Source organism: Erithacus rubecula (genome assembly GCF_903797595.1).
Source record: "Erithacus rubecula genome assembly, chromosome: 5".
NCBI classification, from domain to species: domain Eukaryota; kingdom Metazoa; phylum Chordata; class Aves; order Passeriformes; family Muscicapidae; genus Erithacus; species Erithacus rubecula.
The window spans coordinates 5431091-5453131 of record NC_136687.1 but is presented as its reverse complement, the minus strand read 5'-3'; the positions used below and the strand labels follow the sequence as shown (position 1 = coordinate 5453131).

Genomic DNA, 22041 nt, shown 5'->3' with positions numbered 1-22041 from the left:
TATTCGCCTCCACAGCCCTCCAGCACGTCTGTCCTTTTTTTATATTTTAAGCTCATCTCCATCTTCGGGGGACCAAGCAGCCAGGGAACCATATTATACTGCCACCTCCACTCCCTCCCCTTTAACACGTCTCCTAACAACGCCACGTAGATCCAGATAATCATCTGGGATGAGCACTTCGGGCAGTCCTGGGTGTTCCTGAGGGAGTACGTTCCACTCACACGCCCCAACCCCTCTCCCCCAGCCCGGCTCCGTCCGAGCCCACTCCCCCCTCACACCGCCCCGCGACCACAAGGACCTCGCTTCTCTCCCCGCTCCTTTCCAGCTCTTTTTGTGTCCCCGGCTTGGCCCGGGGGCCTCCCCCGTCCCCTCAGGGCACGGAGGCACCAGGGAACAGCCGCATATTCCAGGCACGTCCCTCTCCCTCGGCGAAGGGGGATGGGAAGAGCAGCAACAGAGCGGCACCAGCGAGACGTCAAGCGGAGGAAAAACGGGAACAGGCGGAAACTAGGCGATAGGAATCGCTCCCCACCTCCATCCCACAGCCCCGGGGCTCCCGAGGCGGGGAGAACGGGAGCAGAAGGGCTCCCGCTCAGCGCTGATCGGGCGGGACGCTGAGGGCGTTAACGCGCTCCCCCCGCGCCGGGGGCGGCCCGGCACCCACCTTGAGAGTGGGGTACTCCTGCACCTTCAGAGTCATTGAGAGCTGAGCGGCTGATTCCTGCACCGCCATCTTGGATCGGGCACCGGGCACCGGCCTCCCCCCTCCCTCCTTTCCCTCCCGCCCTCCTTCCCAGCGCGTCCCGGCGGGAGCTACCTACGGCGCGCGCGGCATGCCGGGAAACGGCGCGCGCCCCGCCCCGGCCCTCATGGACACGGGCCGAACCAACGCCGCGTACTCCCCCCTGCCACCCCGCGCCGCCGCGGCTTGGTACGCTCCGCGAGGGCGGTGACGGAGGGAGAGCGACGGCGCGCCGGCCAATGAGCGGCTCCCTTCCTCACGTTCCCCCGCCGTGAGTGTTGGCACCGCCCCAGAGCTCGGGGAGCCGCGCCTGAATGGGCAGCGGTGCGGGAATGGGCGGGGCCACGTGGATGCGCGGACAAATCGAATGGGATTACGGCATCGGGATAGGCGGGATTTGGGGGTTATGGACACCCAGCCACTCAGTGGAGGCAGAGAGCGATTTCCCATGGCCCAATCAGAATGTGGTCTGGGGCTCTGTGGGCGGGGCCTAAAAGTAAATTTTGCTGGCGACTTCAAACGGCCGTTTTAACACCCCCGAGGTGTCCGGGAAGAGGAGGGGCGGGGCGCGGGGCGGGGCGCGCTATGATCGACAGCGCCGCCAGCCAATGCTGTAGCCTCTTATATTGACGGGCTGGCTGCTGAACCAATGGGAGGCGCATGTGGGGAGGGCGGGCGGGGCGGCGGGCGGCGTGTGGCTGTGTGTACATCGGGAGGGGCGGGGCCGCCCCCCGTGAGTTCCGCGGGGCGGAGGGAGCGAGTGGGAGCCAGTGAGGCGGAGACGGCGGGAAGAGGTTTAAATAGCGGAGACGGCGGCAGCCCCCTGCCCTCGGCTCCCCGGGCCGGCGCCGAGTTTCCCCGGTGAGCGGAGGCGTGGGGCGGGCGCAGCTTCCCGCCGCAGCCGGGCCGGTCCCGCCCGCCCCGCGGGGGACTGGGTGGGGAGGGGGGTGGCTCCGTCCGGCCGCCGCGGTCTCTGGTGGTCCATTCACGGGTCCCGCTGCCCTCGCAGCCGCGCCGGGGAGCGGAGCTGCCGCCCCCGCTGCCCCGGGCGCTACAGGTGCGGAGCTGGGGCTGCTCCGGCCGGAGCCGGGTGCGCGGGCTCCCGGCGGGATCCCCGGCGAGCCGTGGATCTCCATGGCTGCCCTCAGAGGCTTTGCGTGACCCGCTGACCTCTGGCCGGTCCCTCTGAGGTGACAAGCACTGGTTTAAGCGAGCATAATTCCTCTGCCGGACGTACGTGAGTGTTTCCATTAAAAAAAAAAAGAAAAGAAAAAAAAAAAAAAGGGACGTTTTCCAGCAGAGTTCCTACTTGTGTGTGCGAGGGAATAAAACCACTCTTGGAGTGCCGAACCTAATTAAAAGCTGCTTTCTGGGTAATGCGTAGCGGGCGGCGTGTCGATGTTCGGCTCCTCGCTGTCACCTGGGCGCCCCCAGCGTGGCGCGGGGCGCTGGGACAGACAGACAGACAGACAGACAGACCTTCCCCACACCAAGCTTGCAGCAGAAGGGAAACGTGCCCGCAGCACCTGCACGTGTAGCAAATACCAACTTCGTTCTGCTGCTGAAGTCGGTGTCAAAAGTTTAGTTTCTTGATGCACTGGCAGCAAAAGTGCTTCAAGCAGTGTTATGCTGGAATCTGAGGCTTTAAAGAGACCCCAAAACCTGACTCGATCAACAACTGTGATGGTTTTTTGCTCCCTCAACATGGTTATGTTTTCACTAGCTTGCAGAAGTCTGTGGGAAAATAAACACCAATACTTCCAGGAGGAGCGAACGCATTTGACTTTTATAGTTTGAAAGAGCAAATATGTTTTTTTAGGATATTTGGTGGCATTATTTCTGATGTGCATGGACCTCATTGCACTGAAAGTATCTGTCCACCACAAAGGGATGGGGGTAAATAAAAGTGAATGTGGGAAGTCATATAATTGAGTGTTGGATTCTCTTCAGCTCTCAACTCTGATCTATTTACTGATACTTACTCACAGCTGCCCTAGATTTTAGCCTTGTGCTGACCATAACCAGCAAATGTATGCCTCAATATAATTTACCAAGCCCACGCCAGGTGCAAAACCTTTGAGAAGTGTGTTAGTAAAAACCTTTGTGTTACACCTGGGATTAGCATTCATGCCTAGACACGATCTTGGGACCAGATCCTGCAAGAGGATTTTTATAAGGGGGATTTTGACTCCATTAAGGTTCTGTACAGGGAATGGTTTGCCCTGAGCTGCTTGGGTGGAGGATCGAAAACTTTGCTCAATTGTTGCTGCATCTGCAAACATAATTATGTGGCATTGTAAAATATTCCTGTTCTTCCTGTCTGTCTCAAATATCCCGTAAGCTAATATTTAGAAGGAAATTTGCTCTTCAGTATTCCACATGATTAATGATACTGAGCAGTTTGAACCTGGCATACCTTAACTCTGTAATGCTTATAGGGACTTAAGAACTGTGACTTGCCCTGTAATTGATCAAGTCATGTGTGTATTTGTCCAAGACACTTATTTGCAACAGGTTTTGTTTATATGTAATCTTTTAATGGTCCTTTCTGATAATACAGGAGCGAATTTAATGTGACATGGATACTCTGTAGATCCAGGTTATGTGCTCAAACTGTGTTTGGCTTTAAACTGAAGGGTTATTGGTGAAGCTTTGTCAGACATTAGTAGCCAGAGCTAAAGGGGTTGCTTAATGGAACAGATGGCCAAGCAACCATCATGTCAGAGAAAACAGCATGTATTCGTGTATTCTTAGTTTAACACAAGAGGGAGCATGTCTAATCTTTAACCTTTAAATATTGCAACTTCAGGGAGGAAGCTTGAAGTGTTGAGTGTCAACTAATTTATGTTCAAGGCTCCATGTGCAAATATTGATACAACCTATGCATATTCCTGGCATGTTTTCAGCTTTAGGCTGCAGCTGTTGATTTATAGTGTAAATGTTGGTGTGATAAATGTGGGGATGAGAACTAAGCTAATGATCGTTGGAAGTTGTTAAAATCTGTAGTTTCTCACTAAATTAAACAAAATATTTATGGCTATTGTTATTCCTGAGTATGGTTATTAATATATAAAGGTTGTACTTTTTTCTTTTATATTAGGTTAAAATATGTCTTCTGCTTAACCTACCATACAAACTTATAAAGCCGAATCTTAATTTAATTAAATTTAGTTTAATTGCCTATATACCTTTGTTTTAGAGTTCTTATAAATCCTACCACTTTATTCTTCAATAGGAAGTATGGAGTTGGATCTACTAAGAAGTTTTGTACTGTACCTTCTTAATTTTTTCCTTGTCCCCTGGTGTCATAAAAGGAAGATGAAAAATCAGCTTCCATTTCATATTTCTTGGTATTGTCCAGTTGAATCATAATGTGTTCATGTTTGTCCTTATTCAGTGTCTTGTTAATGTGAATTAGCAATTAGTTTAACTTAAGCAGTGTGCACACAATACTCCAAACCTTAGGAGAACTTCACTCATCTGTTTCCAGTAGCCTTCCACTTTGCTCCAGATTAATGATCAGGGAAAAACATCTGTCTACCATTAAACACTGCATGAAAATTATGTGTTTTTCAAGAACATAAACTCTCTGTGTGTTATTTGGTAGAGCAGAATCCTCAGTGCTCTGCTTTCACACGCTGAAGAAAACTGCTGTGGGTTGAGATTTTACACACTTGCTTCTCTTTCCTCTCCGTGGCCATTGTAACCCCAGTGCCAGGTGGCAGAAGTGAGTGGGTGTGTGTCACCATCATGTCTTGTGTTTGCAGACCAGACTGGCCTAAGGCAGGAGTGTGAAGGCCTGTGCTGTTCTCAGTTTGTCCCACTGTTCAGCAGAGTTCTCTTGCTCTGAGCAGGTGGGTGTGGTGGTGTTGTCTATTATGATGTATTCTCCATGTTGTCTTGGCTATTTCATATCAGTCAAGACTTATGCTTTGGTTTTCTTGCCCAGCAGGCTTGGGCAACTTGCTGCACAGTCTTTACAATAAAGGTGTATTTTTATTTTAAAAGAAAGTAGTAATATGACTGTATTGTTCTCAGTTTGGAGTTTGTTTTTTTTTTTTCATTTTGTAACTTTAAACATAACTGAAAAGTGTCTTAGAAAGTATCTGGCTTGTGCAAAGAGGCTGGCGAATTTTTTTTTTTCTGTATCTGAGAGGAAATTGCCAAGAGCAAAAACCCAACAAACAAACAAAAGAAAAGCCCCCACGACCAAAACTCAGCAATTAACCACAGTAGCAGCGATTGCCCTGATATGCCACAGTTTAGAATGTAGTTGTAAAGTAGTAAATACAGATCAAACACTTTGTTTCCTTATTTTAACATGATTATACGGACCCTTTCCTTGTCCGGGGAAAATGCAGATGCCCTCAGCAGTTTGGGTTACCAAGTTACCATAATGAATTGGGGTTGAGACCTCAGTAGAGACTATGCTGGATCGTCTGTGGGAGCATTTTCATTTATCTGGTACCAGTCTGTTGTCTTTCAGGCAATGTGTGTGTAGAACTTACTTAGAAATTATCCCATGTTTTTGCAAACCAGGTTTCGATGTTAAGATATGTTTTATATTGCTTTTATTAAAAGAAAAGCGAGGGGGGCATTCACAATGTAGGTCAAATTCTTGTGAAGCCTCACTTTAAATAAAAGGACTTGTATTTGCATAAAAAAAGGCATGTGGGACTGCCTGACGAAGTGCACAGACTCCTGTAACTTTCTGAATGGTCTAAATGGGTGATCTAAAATGCCAAGGGAAGGGGGTTTACCTGCAATATTTTTGACCATAAGCATTTTTTTTTTCTTTTTTTTCCTTTCTGTGTTACAGCCCCCTGAAAATGGGGGGGTTTAGAAAGAAAGTGCTGACACAGCCTTGACTACAGAGCAGTGCCCTGCGTGCTGCTGCAATAATTGTCCAGGCAGTGTTTTCTGCTTCCCTGCCATTGTGCTTTACATTCCTTCAACCCATTCCATTTTTAACTTTCCGAAAGTTTGGTATTATTGCGAGCCCCCGGCGTGTGTGTTCAGCCGCCGGAGGAGCGAGGTTGGCAGAGTAGCATGGACTTGTTAATCTCAGCCTGATCTTGTCAGCAACAGCAGAGCAGAAAAGGGAAGAGAGGGAGAGAACTCCGGCTGGGGCAGCGCTCCCGAGGTTGGTGCGGTGCTTGGGGGCGCGGGGGCTCCGCGGCGGGGCCGGGGCGCGATCGGCCGCGGGGCCGGGGAGCCGGGGCCGGGCACCGCCGCTCTCCGGGGGGGTGTGTGTGTGTGTGCCGAAGGACGAGAAACCCTGTTGGTTCTCCATGCAAATGACCGCTTTGGTTGTAACAAAAGCCTTGATGTTGGGCTTGGAAAAATGATCTGACAGTGTAACAACCTCAGGCCACTTTCGCCATGTTTTTGTTTATTCATGTTTCATTCCGTTTTCCGTAGCTATCTCGCAGATGTTTCCAATTTCAGTGTTTGTTGTTGGTTTTGTTGGTTCCCCCCCACCCCTGCCTTTTTTTTTTTTTTTTTTTTTTTTTTTTTTTCCACACTGTCGAGCCTTTTTGGAGTTAGCAAGAAAACGTGTGAAAGAATGTTAACAAAACAGAGAGGTGTTGCAGATGTTTATACTTGAGTTCTTGCGTTGCGCCTGGCGATTCTGGCAGAGGGATTCAGTGCATATGAAGGAACGTAAGAAGCATCTGTTTTACCTACCGAGCCTGTGGTTTCGAAATGTGCCCATTGTAACTTGAATATTTACATAAACAGATGAAGTGAGCACGTTCCCGGTGCAGTGTGGCAGGTCGAGATTCTCATTTGTTTGCTACTGTTTTTGGAGAGGGGGGAGAAGGGGGGGAGCAATCCAAAAGAGCAAGGAAAGGAATATCTGTGACACAACATGTATGCTCCTAGATAAACTCCTGCCATCTCGGAGTGCCTTTAAATATTTGAACAGCTTCCCTTAAGTCAAATAATATTGGTTACCATGAGAAACAAAAAAGTCTAATAGAATAGTTGAGCACATTAATGAAAATCTGAATGTAACATTGTTTCAGAATCATTCGAGGAACTGGATTAGACAGAAAACCTTGTCAATAACGGTCATAGAAGCACATTTCAACCTTTTTGCTTCGGAGATCCTGGAAAACAGCAGTACACACATTACAGAAATAGCAGAGGTGGATGGTGTGTTATCTTACAGTCGCATAAATTGAAATGTAATTGTCTACTAATGATATTAAAATCAGTCTGGTTGTAGAATTTTATGCTTGATGAATGTATCGAGGCATACACAAATAAAATCTGAAATCTTAAAGGACAATGATTCAATGTCCGGAGCCAGTGGTTAAATCAGATGTGGTAACTATGGTGAGAGGTAAAGTTACTTAGCTTCCCACAGACCATGCATATGTGGATTTCTTTTCCTATAATGGAGATTAAGAAGAAAAGGATTAGAAAATCTAAAGAGAAATTTTGAGTAGGAGACCTGCAGCCTTGCTCTGGGAAATAACACTGTGGAGGCTTTTAAAAGAGAGGCAGGGTGGAAGTAAACACTCTCTTGTAATATATATTGATGATAATTCTAGAAAGGAGTCTTTCTGGTTGGGAATATCAACAGCAGCTGATGCATACAGGAACAAAATCAATCCTCTCCATATTAAAATAATCCTCCTACTCCAACAAAACAAAAGAAGAACCCAGCATGGATTTTCACATTACCAAGCGACAGCATAAAATCAGGTAAAGTCTGCTATTCAGAATGAATTAATTTTAGGGTTTTGCAGATTAAAGCAATATTGATTTATTTGGATTGCTTCACATTCCTATTTTTAAGCATGTGTATGATACGTGTTTAGGTTTTTTTAAAGTTCAAAAATGGTGGTCATAGGAAGTAGGAAATAAAATCAGAGCTTAGTGTTCTAGCTGGTAAATATTGGGGGAGTTTGGACTGCAGCCAGAGAGACTTGGACCATGTTTCTGATTTTCCTTGAGTTGAGAGGCTTCAGTGTTATCCTGAGCTTCTCAGGGAAGAACTTCAGATTATGCTGATCAGCTCCAAGGGGTATGGGAAGGATTGTCGTGCTTGCACATAAAAGTCTGTGTTCTGAGAAAGCCACCATTGATGCTAATTAGTGATTAGCAATTTGAAAGCTTAGAAAACCAAAAGGTGAGAGGTCAGGCTCAATTTCCAGCACAGAGGGACCATTTCCCTGTAATAGTGAAAAGTACATTTGCTATGTGACTGTGGAAACATCTGGGGGACATGAGGTGTGTTTGGCTTTCTAGTAATAGATGCTAAAGTGTTGGGGTTTTGGCAATGCATTAGACACATCTTTAATAAAGTACTGTAAAGTTTTGGGTTTTCCCCTCCTCCCTGCCCCCACTGAGGTTGTAAAACACTTGTTTTATGAGAAGTTTGCAGGGGAAATGGTAATTGAGCATAGCCTAGACACATGGTGTTATGAGTTTTAAGGTGTTTGTGGATTTGCTGGGAAACACTTGGAGCTTTTGTGGGTCACAATCCCACAGTTTCCTTTATCAGCTGCTCTAAGAGGGTGTTTTCAGGTACCTGTTCAGGGGACTGGGTTCATATCACTGTGCAACACTGAGGGTTAAACCCATGAATGAAATGTGTGCTTCTGGACTTGAGGCCAACTCATAAAAAATAGACCCAACAACAGTGAAATTCACATTTGTTACAGATTGTTTTCACAACAGGAATGATCAACACGTTTTATTGATTTTTTTAAAGTTTATTTTAAGTTGTCATTCCTTCAAAGGTATTAAAAGTTCACTAATTGTATTCTGTGCTAATAAGGAGGAAGAGGAAGAAAAGTAATTGAATTGTTGCTATCAGTGGACAATATTTAGCTTTTTTCTTCATGTTAGACTTGGCATTTATGGAATGGTACATTGTTATTGCATCAATAATGGGTTATTATTTCAGAGGAAAATTTTAATTTATATAGAGATTGTTATTTTAGATTGAAGCAGAAAGCTTCCATATCTAGAGCAAAACTCAGATGTAGCTATTGATGTGTAACAATTCATTTCCTTTTCAGTGTGTTTTGAAATTGTTTTATCATCCTCTTTTATTAGGATGCATAGTATTTAAGAGCAATCTACCTGATATTTCAGGCACAGAATACTGTATAACCTAATGGGTAGGAATAGTGGAATTGGAAAAAATACCATTGGATTAGGGCAGGTCAATTTACCTTTCTGCTTCTGTTTTCCATCTACAAAACAGGTGTAATGCTAAGTCCTTCAATATCTACTGATGAAATTTTGAGATAAGCAATATTTTGTCTAACAGCAGCACACGTGGTGGATACTGGCATACTTGCATCAAAAGTCCTAAAACATTAAAAAAAATTAAAATACTAGTGATTTGATAACAAAATATTTCCAGAAAAAAATTCAGTGTTAGTGCTGATGAGGTTTTTTCAGACACTTGTGACTAATGGGGGGTTTGAAGGGCAGCTGATTATCAGCTGGCTGGTTAGTACCTCGAGAGTGAGTATTGACAGATGATACATGTCTGGTTTAGATCTTGAGCAAAAGATGGGCCTTTATTGAGTTGTTCAGGTGCTCTGTTGGGATCCAGCCAGAAGAGTAGTTTTAGCAGCATCTTAGGATGCTGGAAAAAAACAACCAACCTCCATTTCCTCGGTGAGTCTGTTTACATTAGTATTGGAGAACCTCTGCCCTCCCAAATAAATTCATAGATTACAAGAAAGAGAAGTCCTGTGCAAATGGCTGTGTTTGTGCTCACCCTCAAAGAGCTGAGTAATTTCACTGAAGTCACTGGGGCTGCTGAAATGAGTAGAGGTTTTCAGCACTAAACATTGCAGTATTTGCCTTGTTCCTTTTGAGAGCAGGCATGGAAATTCTCCATTGGGATGTGAAGTTTGAAGTGCTCTCAGGTATTTGAGAGATGATTCTTGCTCCATTTGCACTTTATATGAAGTTGTGTAAATTGGTTTCAGGTGCAGTGTAGAGTACATGGGGGTAGTTTAATGCTGAAAATCATGAGACAGTACAGAAAGAATTCAACTAGACTGTCAGCCTGTACAAGTTATTCATCACAGGTCACAATAAGGCTTTTCATTTGTGACTTGCCAAATCTGATCAGTTTAATCAATTGCCAGAGAAGAGCATTTACATGTAAAACTCAATGACAAAATTTAGGAAATCATAGTTTGAAGTACAAATTGTAGTTAAGCTTTTTACAGTTTCCTTCATGTGTGACCCTGCTTCAGTTATCGACTTGTATCTTTATCTTTGTAGACAGCAGAATCAGTGTTTTGGTACTGAAAATGATAAATTGCTGTGGTTTGGTTTGGAGTGTTTTTTTTTGATAATTGAAATAGCCCCTAACACTTCTAAAAGTATACTTTTAATTTTCTGTTTAAAGGATAAGGTTTTATTCTAAAAAGAACTTTAATATTAAAAAACAATTTTTGCAACAGTATTCCATTTGAAAGGAATATTTTTCTTCATCTAGAGAACAAGACAATATGGCTTAGTTTGTAAAATTTGTTCATACAATGGTATTTTCTGAGTACAGAGTGCCTGGAATATGTCTTAGCACATAAAAAATAGAATAAATAAAAGCTTTTGTATCCAAACAGCCTCTGTTTATATTTCTCAGTAAGAAGTATGTGTGTGGAGAAGGATTCTTGTAGATTTGAGAAACTGAGTGTATGATTTGTCTTGTAAATTATGTCATTCATTATCTTGTTAAATCTTAGAGCAGCAACTCCATGACAGTTTCCCTTTAGAAGAGTAAAGATCATGTGGTATTTCTGTGGAAATCATTCTAATTTATATTGTCTTCTTGAGGTATTTCTCTACCTTTCTCAGGTATCCATGTTTGGATTTTTTTGAGGAAAGTTAACCTGGAATAATGTGATCTGTCAGTGCCTGTGTGAACTAGAATATACTCACAGTATTTTACAAGGAAATAATGATGGTTTGAGAGCTTTTGCATACCTTTTTGTTTTTTGTAGATCTTTCATAAATTCCCTGCTTTGCTTACTGATATTCCTCCAGAAAGAGCATGGTGTGACATATCTCATATCTTCTTTTGAACTGTAAAATGTATGTGTATCTTTTCTGGTGCTTTGTTTATGCTGAGCTGTGACAGACAAGTAGAGATAAAGAAATGCTCTACTTAAAAATACTTAGAATAATATATTCTTTAAATGACAACTTCTAAGATCCTCTCTTCTTTCATCCTTCATCTCTGCAGTGAGGGAGTGGTATGAGGGAATGATAGTCATTCTGACTTTTTCTGAAACATCATGTAATTGATGTGAATTTGATCTAATGCAGTTACTGTATCATTCCTAAGGTTTCTGGTACAAATAAATACAGAAAAAAAGTCCATGAAATCATTCAAGGTGAGTTGAGTGGTGACCAGTGGAGTTCAGACTGTGAGGAGCAGGGAAAGAGATGTGTTGCATTTACATTGTTGTGCACAGGTTGATGTGTTTCCTGAAATGTTGGCACAGAAATAAAAGAAAAGATCCTGTTTACTTTTAAGGTCAAAGTATCTGGGAAGGATTCTCTAGAGAAACAATTGCCATTTCCCATTTTACTCTATGACTGTGGGAGAGGAAATGGATTTTGCAGATTTTTACCTCCTGGGAAGTCAGGTTGAAGAAGGTAAAGATTGTTGTAGAGTCATTGGACCTTAAAAGTTAAGCAGATAAAATAATTTAATCTGTTTGGGATAGAGTGTATAACTTTTAGCCTTTTGTTTTTAGACTGGTTAAGATGTCAAAAACAAGGTGTGTTCATCCCTCTTGGAGCCATTAAAAATGTAACTTTTCTGATCCTTATAAAACTATATCAAAATAAACACACTTGCATCCTGGCTGTGTATCAAGGTTTCTGCACCTTACTGCTACTTAATTTGAATGAGACTTAATTAAATCTATGTCACATTGCTTTTAATTTGAGCATTTCTGCCCACCTAATTATGGGAGAACCTAACCCTGTGGAAATGCTAAAAGCTTGTACAGAAAGGATTGCCTGCTCCTGCTGTGGGCAGCAGTATAAACCTAGAGAGAACAAGAAGTTATCAGCAGAGTGCACAAGTTGAAGGAATAGATTTAAGTTTCTAATTAGCATTGCACACCAAAGTTAGTAGATGCATTGGTAAGTATGGCAGGTATTTCCAGCAGTCTTTAATGTCATTTTTAGTTTTGTGTGCTTGCATTTGATTCTGTTCTGTATTTGACTGCATCTTTACTTCTGTTCTGCATTGTTTTTTTCAGTGTTTGTAATTGATTGGTAGTGTTTTGTCTTGCAGTAATGTGTTCTAAATGCATATACATAACTTTCTTTTTCTGATTTAGAGCCCATTGGCAGTTTCTCTGCCTGCTACTAACAGGTTTCTTGGAAATGCCAGTAAGATTTTCTATTCCTTTGGATGTGTTTCTAGCTGGAGCAATTTCAGAATTGGGTAAGGAAAGGCACAGCAGTCTGGTCTTGAGTTGGTTTGTAAATTGTGGTTGTCCAGATCCCTCTTGGGAGAGAGGGACAGTCTATTAGCAAGCCTGAAGATGTAAATGGGTGTTTTCTGTAGAGGTCTGCAGGATAAAATGCTAAACTGACCCTTCTCCTAACCTAGGGACAGCATGTTCTAATGAGAATTATGAGTACAGTCTGGGAAGTTCCTCAGTGTGTTTATGATTGCTTCTGCCTCAATAAACAACTCCTTGCCAGCTCTTTTCTATCCTGGTGCTTTGATTTTGTGGGCAATTTCCGTCTGCATAATATTGATGAGTCAGAGTATTGTCAGCTGGAGTACCTCAAATTATATGAAAGGACATAGAGTACAAAATATTTTCTAGTGTTTTGAGAAAAGATGATGACATTTTGACAATTGGAAGGTAAGGCTGAAATGTGCAGGGCACCATGCTGTGCATTTCTGATGTATGTTTTGGGAGCAATATCCTCAGCTGGATTGGAGAGATTTTTTGGAAACCACTTCTCTGGTTGACAGCCATTTCCATAATGATGTTTACAGGTGATTCTGACAATGTCATAATTGGAAATTAATGTTTGATAAGAAGTGATCTGCACCTGAAACACTAACTATTTTCATATCTGGTGACAATTTTCCAACTCTTTCTTAAAGTTCGTACCTCTCCTTTGTGATGCATTTAATAGCTTTGTGTAATAAAAAGTGAGGGCTTTTGTGTAGAGTCTCAGCTGTTACTTTCAGATTGGGATGACTTGGTTTCCTGAAAGGCGTTGTCTTAATTTAATCATTTGGCTTTAAATTGTGATTATTAAAACATGTTACCATTTACCATCCAGTATTCCACTTTGATGATCTTTGTGGGTCTCTTCCAGCTTGGGATATTAAATGATTCTATGACCTTTCTTATCACTAAGGTTCACAATGGTCTTTTTTTAGAGGTGCAGGCAGTACTTTCTAGAATGTGCTCACTGTAGTTACAGTCTTCTTTCCTAAATTCATAATTGGTATAAAATTGGCCATGGTTTCCAGTGACCAAGTTTGTATAGTTCTGGAAGAAATTATTGTGTGTGTTGCAGTCCAGGAAACCAGTGTATACCTGAACTTCTCTGAGGGCTTTTTATAACCCCGTGGTTATTTACTGTAACCTGTAGAAAGTCTTTTATGTTAGTAGGCTGTTACCCAATGCTAATTAAAAATGACAGTCACTATTGTTGCAAATAGTAATCATTGACTATGCAGTAAAAACATCTGAATAAGCCTATTAGCTGCAAAATGGCTAAAAATATGCAGTGCAGATATTACTTTGCCCCATCATCCTGAAAAGTCTGCCTACAGTAAGGAACCTATCTAGTGCTTTTCTCTTAATTTTTTTTCTTATTATCAGTCTTTGCATGCATTTTAGAGCCTTGAAATGAAAGGTGTGATGTAAACACTAGGTATTAAAAGGATCAGATAATTTTAATGTGATTTTTAAGAGGTATTTGTAGAGTTCCAGCTTTGACTTGCTGCACTTTGATAGCAAAAGTGTTACATATTTCATCAGCTTGGGAGACTGCAGTAAAATTTTAATTTGGAAATGGTGTTAAAATAACCCTGTGTATTGGTTTCAGTGCCATGAAAGTTTTACACAGTTTGCAGTGCAGTTCAGTATTTTTTCAAATTGGTGTTCACATTGATGTCAAGACTGACAGTAAAAAAGGTAGGATAAAACAGAAGATTGCAATTCAGCATTGTATTTTTTTAGTTGTTCAGCATTGATGCATACCTCTGGATAAGACAGTTAACTTGAGATTAAATTAAAACTGAATTCATTTCAAATTTTAAATGAAATAAAATACTTGCACATTAGCTATCACTATGCAGTAACAAAGAAATTGTCTTTTATTATGTGTGTGCTGATTCTCTAAGGAAGAATATTGTTCTTTCATAAAACCATTATGAATAATGGAGCTGGTGTCTATACAAAATGTGTCTATATGGGGTTTTAACAAAACAGTGATGTATCAAAGAAGGTGGTTTCCAGCAGTATTTTCTTGTCAAAAGCAGTGCATCTCTTAAGCTTTATGGGTGCAGCTTGTCAGCAGAATAAACAAACACCCTGTTTAGTTATGCTACTAAAATAAATAACATGACATTCAAGCAGAAGTATTCTGCATTGTCCAAGACAAACATCCTCAGCAGTTGACAGTCGCATGTCCCAAAGCACACTGTGGTGAGTTTCCCTCTTCAACACTGACTCTGAAGTAATTGGGAAGGTTATGCTGAACAAACATCAGGGGAATTCCTGCTGCAGTTTTTGTGTGGGAAAAGAATTTGTCATGTTTCCAATTGCAAAACCCAGATACAACAAGAATCTGAAATTTGAATTGACAAGCCAAAAGCTTCCATTGTTTGAGTTGTCAGAGATCCTGGTACAATCCCCCAAAAAAAGGCATCTTGAAAGTTTTCTGCTTTCAGAAATGTGTGGTAGAACTTTGTGGCAGGTTAGTCTACCCAGCCTGGCTACAGAACCTTCTTAAACCAAGTTATAGACCAGTTTTCTATTGGACACTGTGTCAGTATAGGGAGAAAAAAAAAAAAAAAAGCTTATGCTGAGGAGTTTGTCAGACTGTGAAACAGGATGGATTCACTGAAGCAGTAGTTAAAGAACTGTGAGAGTGAGCAGCAAGTTCTCTGCAAATCTGACCTGTGGTGCTGATGAGTGGTGCTGACACTTGAACAAACAGTAACATGGCAGTGATGTGCTGAGGTTGTGGTAAAAGGTTTTTGTGGGCTCTGAGGGACTAAGGGGTTGCAGGTGATAATAGGTGATAATAGATGGTGGTCTCAAAAATATCCACCATTCTTTTTGTCATACTAATGAGAAAGAAGACTCAGACTCATCAATGTCTATGTATCCTGCTGAAAGTAGAAGCTGCAATGGATTTTTCTTCTCCTTCAGAGCTAAACATGTCCTATAGCAAGTTCAGTAGTCATCAGATGATCAATATATGACCTTTCCTCTTTTCTAGAGAAAATACCTGGGATCCTTTCACCAACTGCACTTAGTACTTAAACTGTAAAATTTACAGTCTTCATCTTCTCCTTTCTGTGTGTTGTGGAGATGGATTGCCAAGACCTAACATCTATTCAAGCAGAGCAGAAAATTCACTGAGCCTGGAAATAAAATCATGCATTCAAATGGCAAGAGTTGATGCAGCCCACATCCTCTGCAGTGAGAAGACTTCCCTATTCATTTTTTGCATTGCTTTTTCCTTGTTAGTGATGGTTCTTTGATACCTTGTAAATCCCTTACCTTGGGAGGATATGATAGAGTCACTTAGATTACAGTGCAAGAGGGAGTGTGAAATTGCCACCTTATTTTTGTGGCTGCTGTTTGTCAAAGTGGGCACGATTCCATTTTACTGTTCTTTTTGACTAGGGATTTGCTATTTCAAGATTTGAAATAAACTACTAATCATTTGTGATTTGCTTATTTTTGCTTTCCAGACTCGAGGTATTGTATGTCACAGGTTACTGTTTTTCTAAGCACAGAAAGACTTCTTGATTTAGGCTGTTTGGAGATGCAGGCTTTATAATATCAATAATGTCATAAAGCATTTTAAACATGGTCATGTAATATGAGATGTTATAACAGGTATGTCACAATTCCATGTTAAAAAATTGGCATTGACCCAAACGTTCTTTCTAATATTCTTTGTTTGGGATTAGGGAGGATGTGTGGGGTGATGTGGTAGAAAGAAGACTGAACATAAGTATTTTAAGTATTTATGTTAACTCTATTTTTGTTAACTCTTTCATATGTGAAAGCACAAAAAACAAGAGAGGGTTGCTGTCAATTTTCAGTTTTCTGTGTTTCAAAGTGTGGCACCTTCATTGTGGGCTTGTGGCAGGTTAGGAATTATGCTGTGGTATTCAAATTATTAAGAAACTTTCTGTTTCAAGTGTTTGAATGAGCTCAGAAAAAAAGAGAATTTTTTCCCTCCTCTACCTGGTTTTGGGGCATAAGGCTCAGATGTGATTTTATGACATTTAAACAGCTGTTACATTTAGTTCTAATGCCATATAATTTTTAGGAAGATGGTTGGTTGTGGGCATGCACATGAGGCAGAGGTGCACTTCTGTAGGGGAAGTATGTTTTTTTGGGAGGAATTGATGCAGGAAATGCTTAGATTCTTCTTTGGTCACTGAAAAAAAGAAATCAGGTGAACCCTTGAGTGTTCTAGAAATTTGTGTTAAAACAAGACTGATATCTCAGGGCTTGTGTCTCCTGGGTGAAGTGGTTGCTGCTTTTATGAATTATAGATCTCCATACTTCAAGACAGCAGAAAGAAAACGTGTGATTTAAAGATGACATAGAAACTTTTATTGCTCTAGATTCAATTTGTTGTGTAAAACTATTGTTGTATCTGGTGCTGATCAAGTCATAGGTCAAGGTGATAGTCACATTTATCTGGTGATTGTAGCTTTCTGATAGTTTGATGTGGCTTTAATGGATTTGGATTATGGTCGATGAGCTACAAAGATGACATAGACCTGAAAGGTAAGGCAAAAACCACCACCTCTGTCTTGTGTCTTGGGTTTACAGCACAGCAAAACCCTGCCAAGCAATATAAAACCTTGTTAACATCTGTTGGGTATTAAAACAAATCACTGGTATCATAATGCCTTGTTCCTCTTAAAGCTGAACACAGTTTCCTCCTTCCACTTCCACTGGAATCACTGGGAAAATATCTTGGGGGTGCAGAAATGTGGTGTAAGTCATGATATGGCCAAGAGATTACCAGGACAAAATTAAGATAATGCATTTGGGATTCCTTTGTATTCCTTTTTGGTTTGTGTTTCTGTTAGTTACTTCTGGTTCTTTGTGTACATTGGATTCTGAAATTGTCTGTAGTGACCAAAAATATGATGGTGAATATTGGTGAGAAATCAACGAAGGTGTTAAGACAAGTTGTTTTTAATAAAAGTCTGTCTGACATAAAGTCCTTTTCTGAGCTAGAACAGGCAATAATGTTATTTAGAGACTGGATTTTCAATATTCAAGACCTAAAGTTTGGGAATAATCTCAAAAATATTAAATTTCACTTTTACTTGAAAGAAGCTTTGTGACTATTTTCTATTTCTCTGTGATTGCTGGAAGAATTATCTTGGAAAAACAACAGCTGCTTTCAGCTTTTATTTGGGTCAGATGTTTTTGTAATATAGCATGCTTAATATTGAGACAGAAATGAATCTGTAATTATAGAAATGCCTTTCTTTGAAGTGACAAAAACTGATACAGCCATGAGAGAGATGTGTGAGCTGCACACCATTCATGTATTGTGGTCCTGGAGGAGTAGAGATGGTGACAAAACTGTTCATAGGTTTGTTTTCCATCAGTGTGGGTACTGCAGGAAAAGGGAAGGCAAACAATGCAATAAGGAGATATGTGCCAGTGTGATACTTGTCTGAGAAAAAGCATCTGGTTTGTCAGTTTGCTCATGATTTTATCTGGGAAAGTTACTGATAGAATTGTGATGTATTACTTCACCTGCAGTGATACTGAGGTTGGCTAAAATACTGAGATCAAAGAAACCCTTCTCACATTCAGCTTTATAAAATGTTTGTTTGATGTGAGGCTGTTCTAGGATTCTCTCAAGATTTTTTGTTTGTTTGTTTCACAGTATTTCATTTTACACCAGATTTCATTCCAAGATACAAAATTCTACTAGATTATATTAATTTTTAAATTGTATTAAATTGTCATGTAGACTTAAGTCTTGGAAAACCTGACTTGGAACGAGGGATAAAAGAAGTAATTAAAGTTTAATCTGAGGAGAAGGTTACTAAAGGTTGATGTAACAACTTTTAAGTGTGCAAGAAGTGTTTGTAGAGATATGATGGGAGAGTACAAGAAATACTGAGCTTGGATCAAAGCATGAGAGAGTTGGACAGGCTGAACTTTTTTACCATCCAACCAGCAGATTTTTTTTTTTTTTTTTTTTTTTTTTTTTTTAATTTTTAAGCATAATGGTACAGAAGCTCTGGGGTCCTCTGCCTGGAAATCCTACACAGTCTCTGTTACCTGAAACTTTAATCTCCTGTTTAGGCAACTCTGTGTGGATTGAGGGAAGGTGATCTGGGTTTGGGAAGGTAACAAGGCAGATGATCTCTTGAGCTCTCCCTTCCAGTTACTTTTTCTATGAACCTAAGAATAGAACAGCACAACTATGAGAAGTTTCAGTACCTCTCACCTTTTTTTTTTTTTTTTTTTTTCAATTGTGCCTTTTAATGAAGGGATATAACTCTGTCAGCATGTTTTGTTTTTTGGCATGTATGTTCTGGGGCAGTCAATTGTTGGCAATGAATGTTTAACCAAATTCTAGTGTGAAGCTATGAGTGCTGTGAGCTGTCAGTTAAAGATTCAATCTGCCCATTTCATTAAAGTTTTCTTTCATACTTTCTAATGTGTGCAAGGACACATGTGGGAAGTTGTTTGGGAGTACCAGTCAATGAGTTGGTGTGATCTGTCTTTGGGTTTTCATCCCTTTTCAAAAAATCTCTCTTCAGAGTGTGCCAGCTTTGCCTATTTTACAGTGTGGTTTTAAAGATATGAGATGCAGCTCTGGAACGTTTTCATCCTGTGGTTTTAATTTTTTTTTAATCTGCTATTTTATGAACTCTCTGAGTGCATTTGTGTAAATGCTTATTCAGCCCCCATGGGTTTATTCATGACTATATTGCTGAAGCATTTGGGAGTTCATTATGGTCCATATTTCCACATGAACTAAGTGGTTTTCTCAGAAATTGGAGTTTTTAAAAATTTTTCTTCTTGATTTCCAGAGCTACTGTTGTATTATTGTGCAATTGCTGCTTGGGCAGTGGAAGCTCAGCATTTGCAGACCTCATCCTCTGCCCAGGCACTGATTTAGATGCTGAATTTCCAGGACAGGTGGGTGGGAATTGGGCTGCATGGGTCAGGCTCCACTCTTATTGTTTGCATCCCTTCATGGACACCCCCCCTTTCTCCCTTCCCATCCCTCTGAAGATGAGAAATCTAATGAGAAAACCTTCATGTGCTCCCATCATGGGCTTAGTCACACCAAATGAGTGAACCTAATGAGCCTCTTGAGGAGAATTGTGTATTTACTGTTCCACCTGAAACCTGTGCCCAGAAATTTGATGATTAGATTTATGTGTTTGTCCTTAAGGGCAATTCTGCCTAAGATTTTAGGGCTGATGGAATTTTTTTTGCTATCTCATATGTCTGGCCAGACAATTCAAAGTTATGCTGGAGAAACAGTAACTTTTCTTTTATTCTCATGGCTGGAGTTAAGTGGGATTTAATTAATCTGGATTTTGAAAGTTTCACCTGGAGAAATAGTGTGATGAAATTGGTCAAATGAATTTTTAATTAGAGCACACAGCTGCTAATGACTGTATTATTTTATTTAAGGTTTTATCTACTGCAAATTTGTACTCAAAGAACCTTAATTTTTTTTTTCTTTTACAGCTGATTTGTTTTAGTAGTGTCTGCATGGAACTGCATTCCCTTGCTATTTTAAGGAAAAAAAAAAAAATCAAACTTCTGATGTGGAAATACTTAAATGTTGTTAGACTGTGCAATTTGAACTGTTCATTAATCCAAAGGTTTAAGAAGACTATTTTCCAGACTGTTTTCAATGGCTGATACATTCTTGAGCTTTACCATACAGCTGAATTTTTATTTTTTTTTTTTACTTTCAGACCTGGTTCTTTTTGTCTGCCTCTTTCTCAATGTCAAGTTCTTGAAACTTCCTTTTGGATGATTTAAGAACTGTCTGCTTTGTGCTGCTGAACCAGCCCATGGAAACATGGCAGTGCTTCTGAAATCAAGAGCAAGGCTGTTGGAATGTGCCATGTTAGTCTGGCAAGAATTGTCATTTATTTGGTTGTTCCTAATTTAAACCTGATTTATGGCCAGAGAGGTTACTCAAGCTTCTCTCTTTCCCCCCCTTTTTACTTTCAAATGTCTGTAGAAGAAAGTATGCTTCAGGATATTGAAACAGGTGGAACCACTTAGCCAAGAAACTATAAAAATAAATTAGTAGAATATCTGGTATCTTCCCCTAGAATCATGTGGGTTTTCCTTGCTGGAAAAGTCTGGTCAAGTTCAGAAGTGAATCTGGGCTTTTAATCTTATATTCTGTTGAGGCTGAGTGTATCCCATTGTTCTCCAGATTGCCTTGAGTGGTCCTGTTGCTTGAAAATGGAGCTCTCATTGAGCCCTCTATACTGTGGTTTACATTTCTTTCAGGCCTGTTCCAGAAAATGACACTGTGCTGTAGTAGTAAATTTATTAAAATAAAACATGTAAATAACACTATATCTATGCAGAAATTTTCCTGCTACTTTTGAAGTAGTTTGACTCACAAAAGGAATCATGTTTGTCTATCAGAATGAGTTCTGAAAATATCCTCTGTACAGAGAATTGATATTAGCTTTAACCATCATAAGTAGGTGGTATTACTCTGTTGTTCACTTTGCTTTTTGTGTTCCTTTTTATGCTGAACCTCCCTAGTATACTAAAAATTAACAAAAAATATCTATGCATTACCTAAATCTTAAATTATAGCTTATTTGGTTTTACTTTTACTCTAGAGGAGTTGGAAAGAAATTTGCAGACTGTTTTGTAAATGTGCTTGCAGATTGTAATTTAAAATAATGAGTATCTCTTTGTGTTACTAGCATTACTCATAAATTTACATTCCTTATTTTTCATACTCAGTGTGTACATTGATATAGGAAAATTGCAGGGCCAAGCATGCTGATTCTCAGAAAAGTTTATGAAGTTTTCCTTTCTGCAGTTAAGTTTTGTCTAATTGTCAAGTGCTTTAAATTCAAGTTTGAAAATACTTTTTAATAAATATATTTTAGTGGTGTTTTTCAGTAAATTAGTGGTATTTTAAATAGTATACTAGGACATTTTTGTAGTTATAAGTATTTGTAGCATGTAAGCATTTGACTAGGAGCCTTAAGAATTAGTTGTTTTTAAAAATGAGGGGAAAGGAGGAAGCTAACAAAAGGCTTTAATTTGTCCTGAACTTTTCTCTCACCTTGAAATATTCAGAATGGTGACACTTCTATATGAGGATTGCACTTTTTTTTGCTAAAAAGGAATTAAGAAACTAAATTTCAGGCATTTGAAAATGAAAAATAGAATTGTAGGATCTCTGATCTTTTGATCTTTCACTGGGGTCTTGTGGGAGAGTTGGTTAGAGTCAGTTTAACATAATCAGGATGGAGAAGTTAAATAAAGCAGCTTGTGAAACTTTGCAGCACACTCGCTGCTTTCTGGCAATACCTAGAGTATATGAAAAGCACTTGGATGTTTAGTTCTGTAAAAGCTGGCTAACAAGTTGTGTGTTTCACAATTTATTTTATTTGCAATACTTAAGTTACTATTTGATTGCTCGTTATTTTAATTACAGCCAGTAAAGCAACAACAAACTGCCAAAATTTATACAGACTTGAATACTGTTTATTGATTGCCAGGCATGAGCATAGAAGCTGATCTGATTTGCAATACCAAAGGTGGAACAAAGAGATGGAAACAGCAGAATGGAATTCTTTCCAGTATTTCAAACAAACATTTTTTGTTTGTAATATAGCTCAGTCAGGGATTTGCTATTTAAAAAAAAAGTAAATGAAAAAGGCTCTATTTGATTTGAAAAGAAGCTTTGCAATTTTCTCATTAATGTCATTTTAATATTGTTGGAACATGCAGTTTGTGACTAACAAATCCATCAAATGTATTAGCCAAGTGTTAATTTTATACTAGTGTGGGATGTTGCAAATAGAAAAATAA

The 22041-nt window shown here is 40.2% G+C and overlaps 2 protein-coding genes across 11 annotated transcripts in view; one reads left to right on the top strand and one right to left on the bottom strand.

The window, feature by feature from the left end:
• The window catches only part of MAEA (macrophage erythroblast attacher, E3 ubiquitin ligase), a 48495-nt gene extending 47472 nt beyond the window's left edge, over positions 1-1023 (bottom strand). Inside the window, exon 1 of one of the 4 annotated variants that reach the window (XM_079306626.1) lies at positions 818-1023. Coding sequence is in view for 1 of the 4 variants with exons in the window: in XM_079306623.1 (XP_079162749.1) it covers positions 665-733 (69 nt within the window). In the remaining 3 variants the exon portion in view is untranslated. Of the gene's footprint in view, positions 1-664 lie in introns of all 4 variants that reach the window. The other 3 variants (XM_079306627.1, XM_079306625.1, XM_079306623.1) reach the window with 3 other exon arrangements.
• Positions 1024-1478: 455 nt separating this feature from the next.
• Positions 1479-22041, top strand: part of CTBP1 (C-terminal binding protein 1) — a 230912-nt gene continuing 210349 nt past the window's right edge. For 2 of the 7 annotated variants that reach the window (XM_079306604.1, XM_079306602.1), the window contains exon 1: positions 1479-1603. The gene's annotated coding sequence lies outside the window, so the exon portion shown is untranslated. Of the gene's footprint in view, positions 1604-5622; positions 5886-22041 lie in introns of those variants that run through there. The other 5 variants (XM_079306593.1, XM_079306594.1, XM_079306598.1 and 2 more) reach the window with 4 other exon arrangements.